The sequence below is a fragment of the Dermacentor albipictus genome, chromosome 3, assembly GCF_038994185.2.
Source record: "Dermacentor albipictus isolate Rhodes 1998 colony chromosome 3, USDA_Dalb.pri_finalv2, whole genome shotgun sequence".
NCBI classification, from domain to species: Eukaryota; Metazoa; Arthropoda; class Arachnida; order Ixodida; family Ixodidae; genus Dermacentor; species Dermacentor albipictus.
In genome coordinates, this window is record NC_091823.1 from 4,159,312 (window position 1) to 4,178,771 (window position 19,460).

General features: G+C 49.0%; 3 protein-coding genes across 4 annotated transcripts in view; 2 read left to right on the forward strand and 1 right to left on the reverse strand.

Annotated features, from left to right (window-relative positions):
- LOC139057176 (signal peptide, CUB and EGF-like domain-containing protein 2) overlaps positions 1-7,772 on the forward strand; it is a 208,132-nt gene extending 200,360 nt beyond the window's left edge. Inside the window, exon 23 of the transcript XR_011512612.1 lies at positions 7,646-7,772. The gene's annotated coding sequence lies outside the window, so the exon portion shown is untranslated. The remainder of the gene's footprint in view (positions 1-7,645) is intronic.
- The window catches only part of LOC139057178 (uncharacterized), a 64,056-nt gene that overhangs the window by 22,590 nt on the left and 22,006 nt on the right, over positions 1-19,460 (reverse strand). The window contains exon 2 of the mRNA XM_070534981.1: positions 7,727-7,942. Within this exon, the coding sequence (XP_070391082.1) occupies positions 7,727-7,942 (216 nt within the window). The remainder of the gene's footprint in view (positions 1-7,726; positions 7,943-19,460) is intronic.
- LOC139057174 (sushi, von Willebrand factor type A, EGF and pentraxin domain-containing protein 1-like) overlaps positions 10,678-19,460 on the forward strand; it is a 239,123-nt gene continuing 230,340 nt past the window's right edge. For both annotated transcript variants that reach the window (XM_070534969.1, XM_070534970.1), the window contains exon 1: positions 10,678-10,869. In XM_070534969.1, coding sequence (XP_070391070.1) covers positions 10,693-10,869 — 177 coding nt within the window. In that variant the 5' untranslated portion in view covers positions 10,678-10,692. The remainder of the gene's footprint in view (positions 10,870-19,460) is intronic.

Below are 19,460 nucleotides of genomic sequence, written 5' to 3' on the forward strand. Positions count from 1 at the left end.
CACGCACCATTAATCAATGGAATGACTTGCCTTTATAAATCTTGTATCACGATTGTTTACCTTTGTAACAGCATTTTGTTGTATTGACATTGCTTTACTTGTGACCTGTAGCATTGTATTATCCACCCTGCATGGACTTCGTGCCCACAGTATAATTCAAACAATAAACAATAAAACAAACAAGCAATAAATATTCAATAAATATTCAATAAATAAATAAATAAATAAATTCAATAAATATTCAATAAATATTCAAACAATAAAACGGGTGGCGTGGTTTTGAACAGACTCTAAAATGGTAATTAAGGTTATCTGATTAGAATCCCAGATGGAGCAAGCATATTCTGGTTTAGGTTTTATTAACGTCCTATACAGATGAAGCTTAACGGTGCTGTTAGAAGCTATGAAATGGCGCCGTAAGAATCCGAGCGAGCGGTTAGCCTGGTTAGATGGGCCTTGTTAGATATGGCGCCGTTTCCTGAGGCTACTTCGAGTTCCCCAAACCACTTCGAATCGCAGCACAGCTAATTGAGGAATGCAGAAGCAGGGGTGCCACATTCCTGAGGCAGGACACTTGCAAACAAGTTCGTACGCCGCCGGGATTAGAAGAGGCCGTCGGGCAATAGAGCCCAATCATCACCCCTCTTCGCCTTTGAAGAAGGCATTTGCCACCGCTGCGGAGCCGTACCACCGGGAGCAGGTGGGCACACGTACAATGGAGCATGAGCGCCCCCCCCCCTCCTTCTCCTCCTTTGAAGAAGCGCATTGCAACTCTGCGAGGCAAGACCGCAGGGGGATCAAGTGATCAAGCAAGGGGGCCCAAGCGGCGACTCTCTTCGCCGGGTATGACACCATCGCACGGGCGCCTACCATTGGCTGAAAGTGGCGTCATCTGAGCGGACTCTCCCATTGGTCGAACATGACGCGACTTCCAGTGCTCGAAGGGTTTATAAGAAGCCTTCCAGAGAGACCTGAGCATTCTGAAGCATTCCCTGATTCCCTGATTCACCTCTCTCGAACTTCTTGCCACGGGCCGCAGCGTCCGAGTTGCTGCCGGCCCGTAATGACTGTACGACGGTTACTTGTCTCTCACCTCCTTGTAAATAATGTAAAATAAATACTCCCAAGTTTGGTTTTCATCCCGAAGTCCGTCCTCCAACCCCTACAGCCTGTGGCCTGTCGATGGCCTGTGCTCATATTTCCATTGTTTTGTGCGAAATTTCACTAACATCATTGCGCCCCTGACACAGCTGCTTGGCAGCACCAGTGACCAGCTCAGAAGAGTGTGACCCCGCATTTACCACCTTGCGTCGTCTACTTACCTCGCCACCAATTTAAGCCACTTCGATCAGAATGCTCCTACGGAAATTCACACTGACGCCAGCGGCCTCGGCCTGGGTGCAGTGCTAGCGCAACGAGAACCCAGCTTTGGCGAGTACCTCGTAACGTACGTCGTAGCCGAACTCTCGCCAAAATTGAGGCGAGACACTCTGTGACTGAGAAGGAACATTTAGCCATTGTGTGGGCTCTTGTCCTAATTTCGGCCTTGCCTTCCCTATCGACCTTTCGACATCGTCAAAGACCACCATGCGCTTTGCTGAATTCCGTCCCTCAAAGATCCCTCTGGCGGCGTCGCGCGACGGACCCTACGTCCACAGGTACACGACATCAGGGTGAATCTACCGCTCGGGGCGCAAACATTCTCACGCCGACGCGCTTTACCACGTTCGCGAATCCACCCGACGTCGACAGCGCTTCGCCCCTGACGTCCGCTCTGTTACCTTTTCATATTATCGACTTAGCTTCAGAGCAGCAAGAGGACCCACGGATAGCCACTCTTCTGAAACTTATGAACTATATGTGCGCTCCGCAGTCAACAATCACATTTCACAGTTCGAGATGGACTTCTTTGCCGCCTAAATTAAATTAAAATTTAATTATGGGGTTTTACGGGCCAAACCCACTAGCTGATTATGAGGCATGCCATATTGGAGGACTTCGGAAATTTCGACCACCAGGGGTTCTTTAACGTGCACCTAAATCTAAGTTAACGGGTGCTTTTTTTTTTTTGCATTTCTCCCCCATCTAAATGCGGCCGCCGTGGACCGGATTCGATACCGCGACCTCGTGCTCAGCAGCCCAACCCCATAGCCACGGAGCAGCCATGGCGGCTATCCGCCTAAATAACCATTGCGATGACGGCAAATGGCTTCTAGTGGTCCCACGTAAACTCCGTAGCGATATCTGCGCTTCATTTCGCACCGACCCGCAGTGTGGCTATGGTGACGTGTCCAAGACCTACATGCGCCTTCGGCTTCGATATCAGTGGTGGGGCATGTACAATATCGTCAGCAAATACGTCCGCTTGTGCACCGATTGCCAACGTCGCAAATATGACTCCTCCTCCTCCAGCTGCTCCGTTGCAGCTAATTCCATGCCCAGTCTGCCCCTTTGACCGTGTCGGGATTGAGTCATATTGTCCTCTCCCACGTACGGCTGCTGGCAACCGCTGGGTCATAGTCGCGGTTGGTCACCTGACGCGACATGCGCAAACCGCTGCCCTCCCAGCGGCCAAAGCGCAAGACGTCACTTCTATCATCTTCCATCCCATCGTTCTACGCCATGGAGCTCCTCGTGAACTTTCTTATAAGGCGCGTGTTTCTCTCTAGAGTAGTCAAGTCTGTCCGTCATCAATGCAGCATTACACCTCACAGTACCGCCACCTATCACAGCCAGTCCAATGGCCTGACGGAACTGTTCAACCGTACTCTCGGCGACATGCTGTCCATGTATGTGGCCTCGGAGCATTCCATAGATAACCTTGTTACAACGTGCGCCTAGACACCGCCAAACAAGCCACAGACGGATTCTCTCCGTTTTTCTTCGCTATGGCCGTGAACCTTCCTGCACCACTGACACAATTTTTTCAATATAATCCGCCTCTTTCATGTTCCTGTGCTGCCCTCTGACGCACGCCGCTGGAAACGTTTTGGAAGGGTGTCGGGGATTTCGCCGGTTGATTTGTGTACCTGCGCCCATGTTGAGTGTACGTCGGTTGTGCGGTTCGTGGATCATGATTAATTATTAATTGTTTCTCCGGGGCAGCATGTCGTTCACTCATCAAGTATAATGGGCGAACAGGCCCGAGTGCGCTTTTGTGGTAACAGCGCGGCCGATAAAGGCACGCTAAGTTCCGTCTGCCGACGCGGCTGAGTTCGTTGTCGTTGATGTCTGCGATTGCACATCGCTTTTTGCATCCCTTTTAAACATTCACTAAACATTTCGCATATTCAAAAAGCCTTCGAGTGCAGCCTTCCACGTGGGATTTCCCAAAGCGGTGCATTTGTTTACCCCTACAGCTTTAGATCGCTGTAAGCTTCGGTTATTGTAGAAACGGCGCATCGCTGATGTGAAATAATCTCAAAACGTAGCAAAACATACAGACGAGTCAGTATGAGCGGCCGAGTTCCTTAAACAACTGCAACTGTGATCCAGACACCTATATATTATGGGCTGCTACTACTGATTCTCGCTTTTGTTTAGCTTCATCATACTTACAGTTTGAGCATGCTATAAATTATTATTAGAGAAAAACTGTGCTCTGCATAAGTCCCCACCTATATTCAGTGTAGTTCTCTCGCAAAAAGGCGGATGCCACCATCGCTGACACCATTGGCAACTGAGCGAGTTTATGCTGCTGTATCGAATGCACTGGCTCTCCTTTCCTGTTTGACGCAGAGGTAAACAATGCTTCTTTGGAATTAAGAAAGTCAGCATAACAACACACACAGACCCACCATCTACGGGAATGCGACCGGCAGCGTTCGGGTACGGTGACCAAAGTACAATATGTTGGCACAGCGCTGTGTCGCCGCTTATTGTGTACGTGCCGTGCGAAGTGATGAGTATACTTATCAAATCGCTATAAGGCCACAACTGAAGTATAACAGCGGTTTCCTTCATCCTGACTGCTTATTTTTTAAGTTCAGCTCCATCAGTAGCGAGTGCACGAACTAGACGGGGTCATGCCTAACCCAAACTTCGCTAAACAGCATCAACATTGGCTCAAACTTAACGTGCGCGGCTTGAAAGGACTGAAGCTCTTGCATTTCAACTTCGAAGGCATGTCTACGCATTTTGAGCGCGAATAATTATATTTACAAGTGAATGAGCTGCAGCTATCGCGTTGTCGGTTCGACGGCTGATCACATATTGTTCGATCAAGCTATCACGGTCATCACGCTGATTTTGTCGGTGCTGTCGACACGAAAGCCCGTCGCGCTATACGACAACTCGCATCCGTCGGTTGCGTCGTTGTCGGCCTATTACGATCAAATGGTCTCAGTGAGACAGTGCTGAATAGTCGGCCAATCGTCAGCGTCTTGTCGATCTCGTATAGACCATTTGTTACCACGCCTTAAAACAGTACATTAAGTCTGGCACTCGCTGCCACCACCAGCAACAGTGGGTCGACGCTACAAGAAGACGGCGTCAGCAACGTGTTTTTGAAGCGTCGCCCAAGTGTAACGCAGGGGTTTATCGATAAATTTGACAGCCGTCAATGCAAGGCGGCAACTACGTGGTTCACGGCGCAGTCCGGATGAAGCCCTGGCCCTTTTCTGTTTCAAAGTGGAGTTGCATGCAGTCTTACGCACGTTTTCGGCACCGCACCGACGTCGAGTTACCAGTAGAGTTTCAACGCGGTACACGGCACGAGCGTTTTTCAACAGCGCGCGTCCAAGAGCTTTTCTTTTGCGGGGCACTTTCCCCCGAAATCTGGCCGCGCGGCCACGCGCGCGCGCGTCCCTTCCAAAACGTTTTGCGACTAATCCGCTGGAGCAGGGCGCATGCGCCGTCGCACCGTGAAATGCGGATTCAGACACTTCAGAGTGCACTCCAGTTTCCACCGCCACTAACATGCTGAGGAATGTAGGCAGCTTGTCCGCTCCCTCACTACCACGTTCCATTCCCGCCAGAATCTTCGACTCGACAGCGGCCGACGTGATCCTACCTTTCCAACTGAATAATTTGTATGGCTTTGGGTCCGGCTTGTGAGTTCTGGCTTCTCTTTCAAACTATTAACGAAATTTGACGGTCCTTATCACGTCATTGCCCAAACTTCGCCCGTCAACTACATCGTCGAGCCACAGATGACCGCAAGTGAAAACCGTCGCTGTGGTTGTGAAAGTATTCATGTAAGCAGGCTCAAGCCCTATTATGAGCCCATCGTCTCGTCGTCGTTGTAGGTCGCCAGGACGGCTTCCTTTTCAGCCAAGGGGCAATCGTAACGAAGAAGAATGTCACTAGAAAGTCCTGTCGCCAGCGCGTCTCTCGAAGTCAGGAGAAGATCGGCACGCTAGACAGCGCTGTCGCCATCACGTCTTGCGTGCCAGTTCGCGGATCCAGCTGAGCTATCGTTGCTGCCGCTGAGTATCTGACAGTCGTCTTTCTATCTCTTCTGTATGTCCCTTGGAATGTTTCTTTTCCAGTTTTTTTTTGCGCAACAATACCATGTCGTTCAGCAAACCCTAACTCGCCCCAGAAAAAGTTATTAGGGCCCAATAAAGCTCGTCATATTTCCAATGCCTCCTTTCCTTCTAATTAATTTTATGCTACCTACATTCTTTACTAATTTCAGAGCCAGTCGAATAATTTCGAATGCTAAGTATATGTTTTACCACTAGCTTTGAAAATTCGGCCATTGCAATACAACCTCTGGAGTTAGAATCACTCTGCGATCGGACTTTCTCTTCACGAGCTGCCCAATACTGGGGTCGGCACAGAATATGAAATCTATCTCTTCGTGCTTCCCCGTTTGATGTTTTCCTGGTCGACTTCCTGTTATTGCGCTTCCTGAAGAAAGCATTCGTTGTTCACAAATTTCTTTCCACCAAGTCGCCACTGCTAAAGGAGAGAACTAGTAGAGAACTCCGCGCAACATATTGGCAGCAAGCTCGACCACTGGAAAAGCTAGCGCCACCGTCGGCGTGACGTGACATGCGGCATCACGTGGACACAGCGGCCGCGTGGGCTGCTTCGGAAGCGCCGAAGCAAGCTGAAAATGAAAGTTTAAAGTCCCACCTGCGCCACGGTTCTGATTAAGTGGGGAGGCGTTACCGCCTTGGTTGTCTGCTTGACAACATTTGAAAGTACTATAATAGGTAGTGGCTACCATTGGAGGCGTGCAGCATGGTAGGCTACTGCTCGGTGCCGGGCGCAGGCAACGGAGCCCGGTGACAGCCTTAGTCACACGTAGCCACAGGGCAAGGAGCTGCGTGAAGCTTGGCTGGCGAAACGTAGAACCGGCAGACAGCCATCGGCTACAACTCGGGTATGCAGAAAGCACATACGCGAGGAACATTTCTGCTACGGCGCCGGGACTGCGCGATGTTCGGTGAGTAGCAGAAAACGCGCACTGAAACGCTCGCCCGCGCCCGCTGCCCGGCTAATGTCATGACGGTTTGGTCTATGAACTTGTTGATGCTAGATACTGGCAAGTTTACTGGAACGGAAAGGGAGCGGTAAGACGCGCATTATAAAAAGGCACGGTATACGGTCATGTTTGTGTTATGAATCAATGCACTGGATTACGAAAAAGAAGCAGAGGGAAGTCGTACGCTTAGAACACCGATAAACATACAGTGCGACGCAACTCGAGAAATAATATTGAAATGTCCAAGAATTTAGAAGACAAAAAAAGATTGAATCATCGCGACAGCACATCACAATCGCCGTAGCTAGGCGTCGAAGTCTCTGTAACAGAATTATTTTTGAACAGTTCTGATGGCGTCCACGCAACAATGGTCGCGAGTGTACTGTCAAATGCTCATATGCTGCGGCCTAAAGCTCCCGGCATGGTGCGAAAACGCGCTCACAGCTGTGCACGGACATGCATGAAGACGCGCAGTCGGTCGCTGGGAACCCGTGCGATCGCTGGATTGAGGCTCCATTCTGTTATGCCCCATTTGTTTGTAGAGACAGCCCACTATAAGAACATATTTCACATAGTTTACTCTCAGCGTTTGCCTACCTTTCACGCAAGAAGCCGGTTCTGGATACTCCATCGCGGTGACCGCGCGCAGTGGCGTTCACGTACTGTACGCGTATTCGGTAAAGAGATAGCGTCTGTAGACAATTCTGTGCTTTCAGTTTGCCCAAGATTATTATATCGACAATCAAAAACTTCCCTCCTTTGAGAGTGCCTGCATAAGTGTCCAGGAGAGCTTCCGCGTGGTGTTTTTATTGAGCGCCGTAAGCGAAACCTATGAGGAGCGCGCCGCGTGATCCCTTATGCTACGCAAGTGAGACGGTTCCGACAGATGGCGACTCCGTAGCTCCTCGCCGCCAATATACGCAACGCGATTGAAGCTAAAGGCGTTGGCCTAACACGAGATTGTCATTTCGAAACGCGCGGTAGATTTTAGCATTATCGCTCTGCAGGCTACGGCAGGGCAGCCGAACAAGTACGCATCCATTAAAAACTACCGGGAACCAAATATCCCCAGCCAATAGCTTGAGTCTCAGAGATCACGTGTTGGGCCCATACTCCGAGGGCAAAGGCGAGGGGCTTCACGGAGAGCTCCCTTGCAAAGTCTGGCTACGTGACCGTGATGCTCTTCATTTTCCTTCTTCTGATTCCATGCAGGTTCGCTGCCATGTGGTTGCCAGTGTCCTATCACATCTTTCCTGCCAATTGAGAAGGGAGAGTGCCAAGTGGGTGGCCTACCGTTTTTGGCGAGGCACACGGGAGCAGGCCTGTTCCAGCTGTTGTGGTGGCACACCGCCTGGCTGTGACCACGTAGTGTGAATCCTGGGTGACACCGGTAGCGCACCAGGCGGCCCCTGTTGAAGATGAAGCTCAGGCCGTTCTCGGGAGAACGGGGCGCCGGGCAGCCCACGTAGTGGTCCTCACTGTGACCAGACGACGGGCTCGCAAGCAGGGCTGCGGGAAGGCGTAACCATAGTTCACTGATATCGATCAACTGGCTCATTCTTCATTTGTGGCTGTAAATGTCGGAATCATCGAGACAAACTTGTGCAGGCACTACTCCTGGCTTGGAAACTATGTGAAGCGAAGCTTTCTTGAGCCGTTCATTAAATGCAATTTATTTGCCCATCTCTTTCCTGCCGGTAAAAAAGAAGGGGTCGCGCGGGCATATGCTCTCCAGCGTACCCGCGCCACACAGTGTGACACGCGCCGCGATTAGCTCGTCGACATACGTGCGAATGTGACCTACAGATTAAAGCATCGGGTTGCTGTGCAGGGGCACCAAGGTGCCAACGTGTTTCAATTTTTTTTAATTGACTTTCTTTCTGTTTTTTCGAATTGGCTATTCCGCAAGACCGCAGCACCCAGGAGCCAGAGTCAGGGAGGTCTGGGAGGGTTCGCAAAGAAAGCTTGCCAAATAATAGCGTTAGATTGGTTCTCTTGCTATAGGTGCACTGACGACACTTACTATGCTCAAGGTCTACGAACCTAGTACTGCTATTGCTGCGTTTTGGCTAGTCTATGCTACAGTGGGAAGGGGAGAATTCACGCGGCCAAGTTGCGACACAAAGCAACAAAACAACCGCAGTGACGGGAAATTCTATGACAAGAGAATATGGACCCATATAGATATGATCATTTTATGAGCTCCCTCTGGGATTTGCATTTAGGCCCCGCTATCATCAGTGTAGAAGCAATCTTATCTGAATAAATATACCTGACAGGTAATGAGGCTGAATGCAATCAGACCAAGATAAACAGAGCAGAACTGAAGATTCGAAGAACCAGTTCGCTCACGCTGAAGTGCTCGTCTTTCGGATAACTTTTGAGATTACAGTTCTTGGTGTGGCTGTCATGCATGCGTAAAAGACGAAAAAAAAGTGCCTTCACAAGATAAGATACAACGAAAAAATGTACAAACGAATGACGAGTGAATTGAACACTTTAGAAAGGCTTGCAGCCATGCTGAGGCGTTCGAAGTGGTCAGCTGGGTGTGCCGCCTTTCCTGCCGGACAACTCTACAGCCGGATTTTGCCAGTTAGTTTCTTTCATCAATATGTCTGCAAGAACGACAGCAGCGCACTGTCCCCCGCGAAGCAAGTTCAAGGCCAGCTGGAGGAGCGTTTGTGCGCGCGTCAAGCTCCCGTGTATACGAGACGATAGAACGGTTAACGAGTGTAGTGGGTCGGGAGCACCGTATTAGTCCGCGTGAACCAATATGTGCTTTGTGTGTACCAGCATCTTTCTTGGTGATGAATGAAAAACTTTGCACCATGAAGTGGTCCGTGCTCTCGAGAAACGTGAAGGCCACTGCGATACAAATCGTCAGTCTACTACACACCTAAAGGCAAGCGCAAACAGAAACCAACATGAAGCCAGGGTTCTCAAGGCACGCGCAAAACCAAACGTCAAAGATAGCGACGTTCAAGGTGATTCGCCTACAGCTTGGAAAGCAGGCAAAATAATTTATAAGCCCCTTTTTTTACAGAATTAAAGAAACATGGTTGAACGCGAAGCTTTCACTCGATGCAAACACATTCAAAGTTCAAAGCCAACGAGCACGCAACGAACCCAGGAAATGCTAAGCGACCTGTTGCTATAATATATGTGATTTGATTGCTTGTTTAGGATCACATTTTTTTAGCGTTGAAGTTGAATGAAGACACGCTTGGTTAAATTGCGCAGCCTTTATTTGGGATCACGTAGCCCTTGATTGCACGCACACACGTTCACTGACGAGGCTACGCTTGCGTTCGCGTACGCCAGCCTCTTCTGCCGTGCGCTCCACCTGCGGCCCGACTGCCGGGAATGCATTGTGTGACGTGCCTAATGCAATGCAGATATATACAGTTCGTGTGGGTAGCGTGGCGTTCAACCATTATTATTTAAGAAAGCGGCTTTGATTTTGTTATTCCAGAACCCAAGACAAGCCCGCGTTCAAGCACAGTTGCTGTCTCCGATAGGCAGGGAAGCTCAGTTAATCGCGACAGAGCATGCCTAGCAGACGCAACCTGCGCTTTTAGTGAACTTTGCGCGCATGCGCTACTGCTAGTGAGCTCGTCGCTTCGAGCGGTTATCAATCGACCGGCCGGCCAGTCGATGCTGGCGCGGTACTGCGAATGTAAACTGTAGTGTTCTACGCAGATGTGTAAGTTGGCTTTCCTGCAGTGCATTTTCAGGGCTAGCGGACGAATCTGTGAGACGTAGAAAGCTTCGATTTAATACGAGCGCTCGACGTTGTTTCCTATACCCTACACGCGAAACCTTGACAGAAGTTACAGCACACTGGCCAGCCGACGTGCAATAATTGGCACCGCTACAGGCGCCCGCTTAAAAGCGCAAACATAATGTTGGTTGCGAAATAAGGTGTAGGTTCGCGCGAGCTTGTATTTCACGAAAAGACGCAAAACAGGAACCTGCCACACCCCTTAGCCTGGCGGAAACCGCGCCGACGTCGATCGTCGTAGAGCGGCGGTCAGCCTCTCACCGGGATCCAACGTGCTGAGTCTCAGCCCATTGTCGGTGCCTTTACATGGCGCATACACAACGCACGAAACCGCCTATCGAGCGCTTGAGATCTTCCCCCGCGATACAGTTGCGCCATCTGCCTTCGACCTTGACATCGCATCAGATTTGGGTTCGAGAGGGCCGCCGCGCGGGCAGCTATTGTCAGCGCCGTGTGGGGGCGTCGGCATTGCGCCACTATGCCTCCGGAGTGGCTCGCGCCAGGGCATCTGGCGTGTACAAGCACCTTTCAGAAGAAGAGAAAAATAAATGGAAACAACATCTGTATGGCCGCAGATTGGCGGAATGGAATACCCGAAGCTGCACGGGCTCCAGGGAAGGCAGGAATCACGGAAACGTGTAGGCACTCGCAAAAGGTAAAGGCATGACGATTCATATTTATACAAGGTAATCGACTTGCTGTGTACTACGGCCTCGACCAATAAGGCTCACTCACACTAGGCCGACCCGACACCGATTTCGGTCTGCCGACTGTCGGCGACAGCGTTTGTTACCTTCGTGTCGGCGCCTTGTCGGCAGATTGTCGGCGTCGGTGCAGTGTGACAGAGGCGCCGACACGAAGGAAAAAAGCGCTGTCGCCGACAGTCGGCAGACCGCAATCGGTGTCGGGTCGGCCTATAGTGTGAGTGAGCCTTAAGCGCACACTCCTTCATTAGGCAGTTGAGCGCCGCTTATACGATCCGATTTCACGCGTACTGCAAGGAACTGCGTGCATGGACCTCGTATTTTGTTAAGCACATCTCGCTGGGAGGCGACTAACGCGCTATCAGCTCGGCTCCAACACGAAACGACCACGCACACTCTCCCGCTCCGCTCTCGACTTTGAGCGAGGAACTCCTGCCGGCGCGACCGCTATGAGCAAGGCGGTTGTCTGAACAACATTGCTAGCACATGCCGGTCCGAGCGGAATGCAAACGCCCAGCTTATGTCTGAATAGAACTTGACTGTCTGCTGATTTTGCACTTCCAATCGCGATCGCGCGTCGCACGGTTAGACGGCGTTCGACCGGACAACGGTCGTTTAGGTTAAATGAGTCTCCTATATGCAACTCTGCCCTGTACCACATGAGAGCGACCGCAGCCAAATGTCGGTACGGCATAGTGTACAGTACGCATTTGTTAAACGCTCTTCGTAACCCTGCATGCATCTTGCCCCAAGCACGGCAGCCTTACACCAACTAGCGCTGTGGGTCGACAAAGTGGCGCTAAACCAGCTATGTCGGTGAAAAACAACTGCTCGAATCGTTACACGACTTCTAGAATCGGAAATCGCCGCATCACTGTTTTTCCTGGGATCGGCCACGCATGACAAGAATTGAGTATGAACTGGAATGTAACAAAATATGGGCCCGGTTGTTTGAAACCTACGTCGAAGATATTGTAACGGGGAGGCGGACGAAACACGGAAACGTACTTACATTTACAAGGAAGGAAAGCACTTAACCAAATGGTTGAATGCGCATGCCAGATCGAAAGCGTTTTCTTCATCGACGCTACTCTAGAGGAATATTACGCTAACAATATGAATAAAATGCGTGAATTTTACTCTTTAAATAAATCACTTATTCGATAAACCCTGCATAATATTGCACATGTTATTCTTCGTCCCCGCAATAATGTCATCAACGAAAAAAAATTCTTAAGCTTCGCCTCTAAGAGTGGAACGCGATAACAATTCAATACCCCGACTGCTTCTCACGCTTCCCCGCAACTGTAGCTTATCTAACCGTAATGTTTTCTTGGAAACACTGGCGGCGAACGCTATGCACGACGGCGAGCTTTCTTGTTCTTTTTTTTTAACCCACGGTGGGCGCCGCTGCTGCCGCGGATGCGCTGAGATGAGTGCCATCTGGATGGTGTTGGAAGGAGGGGGCACGCCGCTTCTACTAACACCTGAAACGGCAGCTTGAAAGGGGGCTTGTTTTGTAGGTGCCGCGTTACAGAATTATGTTTTCTCCTATATTTAAATTACAATCCGACGCTATTATGCATGAAGGTTGTGTGTAAGTCGTACTCTACGAATTTTCTTGCGCATTTTACTTTTAGAAACTCGAGTAGTTCAGCAACGCCTATGCGCAACGCCCAGGGCCTGTGTGGATGGGAATGCGCTGTTCCAGATATTTTTTTCTTATACGGACAACGCTGCCGGCTTTGGCACCAGCACCGGATAGTTTTCGACACGGGGCTCCTAACGCTCTTTTTCTGAAAGAGCGTTATTCTGAAGAATTTAAATCTGGAATGTGCAAACTACTGGTCTCAGTTACATTTCCTCAGAAGATCTTTACTGCCCACAACAATGTGACGATAATAATAATAATATTAACAATACATCCCAGGAATTTAAGGGTATGTGCATGCGTATATGCTTCCGGTTGTGAAAATAACAGTCAGAAAAAACAAGCAACGCTCTTTTTCCTTTCCGGTAACTGCTTGGTGACGCAATAAAACTAGCTGTTGGCAGACGCGATTAAGTCATGTGGAAGCGGCAAACAGTTTGTGTCAGTACACCGACGTTTTTTGAGAGAAGTGTCACTGAACACGAGCGTCACCAGAAGCGCCCATTCTTTAGACGGAAGCGCGATGAAAAGCAAACCTGCCATTGGAACAGAGACAGCGAGACAATGTACGCTCCCAACACTGCCAGCGCCGTCCGCGCTCTTTTGCCGGCGTTTGCGCTTATGCACGCATCAACAGATGTGCTCTGTATTGAAAAGATGCTAGCCTGGCAGATCACACGCAGTGCTATACTGTAGGCATAGCTGTAGTGATAATTACGGTAAGATACATTGCGCGTGACCCAAGAGACGAAGCTTCTCACCCCGTTGGTTCTCCAACATGGCGGCAATAAGATGACGTGAATGCATCATGTTCACTGCCACGGGTACAGTGAACTAGAACATGCAAAGTTATAGTATATATTACCTGTTCTGGTGCCATAGAGAGGCGGTCGGAACGCTGCTGGCCTCTGTGCCAGAACCACCGCACGAAACTCCAAAGGACGCAGCTTTTCGCCATGCAACATGGCAGCAATAGGGTGACTTTATTGCACGCCATCTATTCAGAATGGTCTCGGAACAAACAGAACATGCACCCCACAGATTCGCGCATATATGGTAGAGGTGAGAGACCCCTTTAGTTGGGCATACATGTGTATGTAATAAAAAATAAGGAAACGCTCCACAACAAATTTAGTTTAACGTGACGTGAAGCGTTTTGCTCAACTGCACATGTCATATACACGATGTTGGATGGTTGGATGCTATGAGCGTCCGCTTCGGAACGGGGTGGTGGGGTGCTCCACCAAGCTGTTGTTATTATATGGCCTAATATCCTTTGTTAAAAAAGAAAGAAGAAAAAGGAAAAGACACGATGAATTCCCATAACGAAACTTTTTGAACCCGTTTTGTGAACTTTGTGTTCGTACGTCTCCGTTGTATGTCGTTTCTCTGCTTTTCTTCCACCAATCTTCCAATCGCCTCTTACTAAGTATACTGCGGACATGTTTACTTTTCCCCTGCTTTCGCTGGACCCAAGGGCTTCAAGGAGCCCAGAGGTGCCTAAATCGACCGCTGGGCAGATATTTTCACATTACAATAAAACAAGCTCCATCGTTTCCCTAACTTTGCCGCTATGCCGCTTTGCAGCCTGCCGTTTTCCCGCTTTCCCATGTTATGAATCCAGGTGGTCGAAATTTCCGGAGTCCTCCACTACGGCGTGCCTCATCAGAAAGTGGTTTTGGCACGTAAAACCCCATATTTTTTTTTATGTTATGAATGCTTTTCAGCGCCACCAAGCGTCAAAAGTGCACCAAGTTTCATTAATGGCATGGCGTCTATGATCCGCGTGTTAGACGATCGCAGAGGCCATAGTAACGGCCACAAGCCATTGCTGCCACCACGCACTCTCGTTTGTTCCGAGTCCTCATGAGAGCGTCAGGCAGCGATTGGTCGCGCAATACGCACGCAACATCTTGTCAGGGGTGCACGAATGCATCCGTGAAATAGATGCGTTCCTTTCAGCGCATTTCTATCCCGCAGCGCATTCAGGCTTGTTACATATGTACGACGTCCAACTAGAAGTGTCTATTCACGAGCCCCAGCAGCGCTATCGTAGCACGCGTATGGCGCTTCGCTACGGACCGGGAATGCCCCGCATCTCCGAGACCGATTCGCACGCGGCAATTTCAGTGCGTCGTCGTAGCGCAGGATGAACGCACAATCGCGCACAGTGCCAGGCGGCGGCCGTCGGCCCCGGCGAGGGCATCGTTCCCGCCATCTGGCCCACGCCCTCCGCAAAGAGCGGCACCGTCAACAAACAGGAACCCCGCGCCGCCCGATGTGCTCCGTGCTGGCAAAGCCGTGCAGCACGAGGCCGTCGCCAGCAAAGGCAATCGAACCGCGAGGCACCGCTTTCTGATTGGCCGGCTCTCGCGCTCGAATCAGTTACGCTAGCAGCCTACGACGCAGCAGCGAATGCCAATCACGACCCGCGCTCGCGTGCGACTCGTTCCGTTGAGGCCGGCCTTATCCATGTGCGGCTTCCAGCAGTGATGCACGCTTTTAGGGGGCCTTGGTGGCACGGCGGCGGTGAATGAAGAAACGAAAGGGCAAGGGGCAGGAACGAAGTTTCCGGTGAAAGATAGGTTGACTTCCGGCGCCGTTGCGGGGGAAAGGACGATTCGTGCACAGTCGGCGCGTTCTTTGAGGAACCGGCCACGGTGGCAACGAGAACAAGCCACGGAGCGCGTGGCACGTGCCACTACGGGCCTAACTTTCCGGTGGTGACGTCATCACTCCATTCCGCGACGGTGGATGTGGGCCGACGCGCACTGGATCATGCGCCGTGGGAGAAAGAGCTTGCGTAGCCGCTATCGCGACTGATTGTGAGCTCCCCACATTTACACGTCCTGCAATGCCATTGCCGTATCTTAACACGCTATGGCACAGGCCGCGGGGGGCGCCGCTTCCGAGCTGTTTTTCTACTCGGCTGTCGCGGCCTTTGATTTTCGGTGGACTCGGTCACCCGAGTTGGCGAATATTATCGCTCATTCAGCTTTGCCGACTTAATTTTTCACACGTATGAATTTTCAGCCTCAGTTATCTTAACAATTGTTCACATTCATGTTATTTATTTATTTATTTATTTATTTATTTATTTATTTATTTATTTATTTATTTATTTATTTATTTACATTATACTGCAGACCCATGATCCAAGAAGGAGGGGCAAGGTACACTAATAAATACACAATAAAAAACAATTCTAATATGTATAATGTTCCCAGAAACTGTCACTTAAAATAGCGATAAAACAGCACGGAAAAGCAACTAGACCGTGAACAACTTATTGGGAATGTGAGTTTCTAGTGATTCCCTGTAGTCAGCATAACAACAAGTTGCATCTAATTCTCGTTCGTTCATCCTGTGCAGACTGCATTGTTTTAGGACTTCGCTAAAGCATTTAGTAAGGGCTGTCATAAACATTTACTTTATAAACTGAGTCAGCTGAACATTGACACTAACATGTTGAAGTGGATTGCATGCTTCCTATCAAATCGCGCTCGATTTCTAACCGCAAACGGCCATAACTCACCCCTTCGAAGCGTTACTTCCACTGTACTACAAGGTTCAGTGCTCGGGCCTCTTTTGTTTCTCATTTATATTAACGACCTCCCTTCCTCACTATCATCTAACATTCACTTATTTGCTAATGATTCTTTTATTTCGTGAAGTAACTAATGCAGAGGATCCTAACCATATTCACTCTGATCTAATCAGTGTAGCTAACTGGTACAAGCATTGGCTAATGGAACTAAATGTTGGCAAATATAAAGCGATGCCTGCATCGCAAATAACTAACAGCATGCATGCATACATGTGATCTAAATTATGTTTCCTTGGAATTAGTTCACTCTTATACATACCTAGGTGTTCACATCTCTGCTAACGCATCTTGGAATGTTAATACTTAGTACGTAATCCGCAATGCTAACCGCATGCGCGGCTATCTAGGGCTTAACTTTTCAACCGCGCCTTCATCCCTAAATATGCTTCTTTATACTACCCTTATACGTCCGAAACTAGAATATGCATGCGCTGTTTGGGATCCTGCCATTGACAAACTAATTATTTCATCAGAACCCATGCAAAATAATTCAGTTAGTTTCGTGTTACGTAATTACAACAGAACTGCAAGTGTGCAAAAAGCAACCTCGCAAAAGCAACCATGAAAAGCAACCTCGCACTTACCCCACTCCTCGTCGTAAAATCGCTCGTTTTGTTCTTTTTCACAAATTACACCGTCGTTCAACACTTAGAAATGATGTCATTTTTCAGCGTATCGTCTCGAATTGACCACCGTTATAAGGTTCATCGCCAATCATGACACACTAACACTTTTTTGCAGTCAGTTTTCCTTCGGTCATCTACGGAATGGAACCATCTGTCTGGTGAAGTCGTATCGATTTACGATGACCAAAGATTTCGAGCAGCTCTAGCTAACATTGTGTAATCGAAGCCGTTTTTGTTTATTGTATGGTTGTAACCTAAGTGCATTTTGTGTTTACCACTCTACTATCTTATTTTCCTACCAATCTATCATGACGTTTTTTTTTAAATATCATGACGTTGTAACCTCTAGCTATAACCGTATAATCACAAGCATTTCTACTCAAACGTTCTAACTGCTCAGACCTGTTTCTTTTTCTCATGCGCTGTAACCCACTTCCCTCTTTATTGCTTCTGGCAGCTAGAGTAATAATAAATAACTAAATAAATAAATCTGATGGCGTTTCATTCTTCGTAGTTCCTGAAAAAAAAAAGGGAGGATTATTTCAAACAATATTTTCTTGCTGAAGTAGAATGGGTAGCAGGAACGTACCCAAGAAGGGACCCGCGCCCCCCCTCCCCACGAAAATAAGGGGCATAACCCCCACACGCCGCCCCATCCACGCCACCACTCCGGACACACATTCTTAAAGCGCCGCCAAATCAATCTTGAGACTTGACAGCCATTCGGCGGTCAACATTTTGCTGCCTTTTCACTCCTTTTGGATGGTGGTCGTTATCGGCATCTCGTGAGGTGTGAAGGCCAATTTTCTCATCGATTCGTAGTCGGCGCGTTTAAATCGAGATGCATTCAATTGTCACGATCTATTGCGACGGTCACGCGCATCGCTGTTGCTTCGTTAGTTCAACCTTCTTTGTTTAGACTGACCCAGGGACTAGGAAAGGGATTCGATTCGTAGTGAGCTGGTCTGTATGCTTGTGGAACGAGTTGCGGCCGGAGAAAACACCAGTTCTGTTTAACTTTTCCTTTTGCTTCATTATTTCCTCGAGTGACGGCTCGCCCAGACGCTGGGAGATACTCGGAAGTATAAACCCGTGATATAGGTTAGACAAGGTGGAAAAGAAAGTCATGCGAAACAGCATTCATCATCAAACGCTGCAATAACCCTTAAATCAATAAGCAATAGGAATGTCACTCGTTACTTCGTCTGTTTTTTCCCTAATTGCTCAGAACATTTCGTGCAAAATTGGCAACTAGAAACAAGAGTCGCAAGAAGTTGAGAAATAAGGCGATCTACTAAGGAAAAGAGCCGAGGCAACAGCCAAACGGGAAGGAAAAGTGAAAATTAACAAATTTAAGCGTTGTGTGAAAATATTCTTGGATCAACATCTTTTTATTTAAAAAGGAAGTTGAGAAAACGCCGCCGCGAGTTGAGAATGATTCCGTGTGTTTGAAATGACGTATCTACACTTATCAGTCTAGCCGCTTGACGTAGCCCCTTCTCTCCTGTGCTTATGTGGGTGTTTTTTTAACCTTCCGCGGTGGGTGCAGTAAGTCGAGAACCGCGGCGTCCTGCGCTCTACGCGGTTGTGCGGGACTGGCGGCCACGCATCGTTACGCAACTTCCCAAATAACAATACGAGTCAGGTTTCGCACTTAACTTGGTAGAGCCGTAAACGAGGGATCCAAAAGAACTGTGATTGTTCCGCAAATATATATTTCTCCATAATTCTTCCAGAGGTAATTCAACATCGCTACTAGAAATCTTTATTTGACACTTTCGCTTGTTTACTTGTTCTTGGCAGTGTTACTCCTGTGCTTTTTTTCTGCGCGAATCCATTTCATGTGGTTCGTTGTTAATAAAGTAAATGAGAGGTGTATCTCACAGGCACTCCTGTTAGATACACCTTATTTCATTTCTCTTTTGCAAGTTTACGAGTCTTTATGGCGAACATGGACGTCATTGGCATTTGTACTAGTAAACGCACCCCCACCCCCTTATTTGCACAGGAACGTTACGTTGGGTTTTATTTCCCCGGGTGGTGATTAAGCGGAGATTGACCGCGTTGCGCCACAAGGCATCCTCGGCGTCGTGTGAGCAGAAGCCTGTACCTCAGCGCTGGCCGTATACTTTTTGCCAGGTGACAAGACGACCAATATGCGCGTCCTGAAAGCGCAAGTTCTATCGTTGTTCTCGGATAACATTGCTCGAAATAAGAATAAAAACGCGAGAATAAACAGCACGAGAAACATTCTTGCATTGATCTTATCAACAGGAGCGCGATGGGCGCACTGCTCAATGTTTTGCAGCCGGGCAACATCAAAGTACGGTTTCAGAAGACTATGTGACCACAGCCGGCATCATCGATCATACTGACATGGATATCCAGAGCGCGGACCTCCGAACAATTATAAAGCCTGTTACCGAAAGTGTCACATATTGCACAATGGCAGCCTTGGAAACGCGCTGCGTGAAGGTTGCATTTAACGGGGACACCATCCCCGCACATGTCATGTCGGCCATTTTCGGGGCACCGCTCACCCATTCAGTGCCCACGTGGAGGTCGCGTCGGCGGGACCAGTGGTGCGTGCCCGCTGCTGCACACAGGAAGACGCGTGTCGTGCAACCGTCTTCGAGTGCCCGAACTGCCGGGGCTATA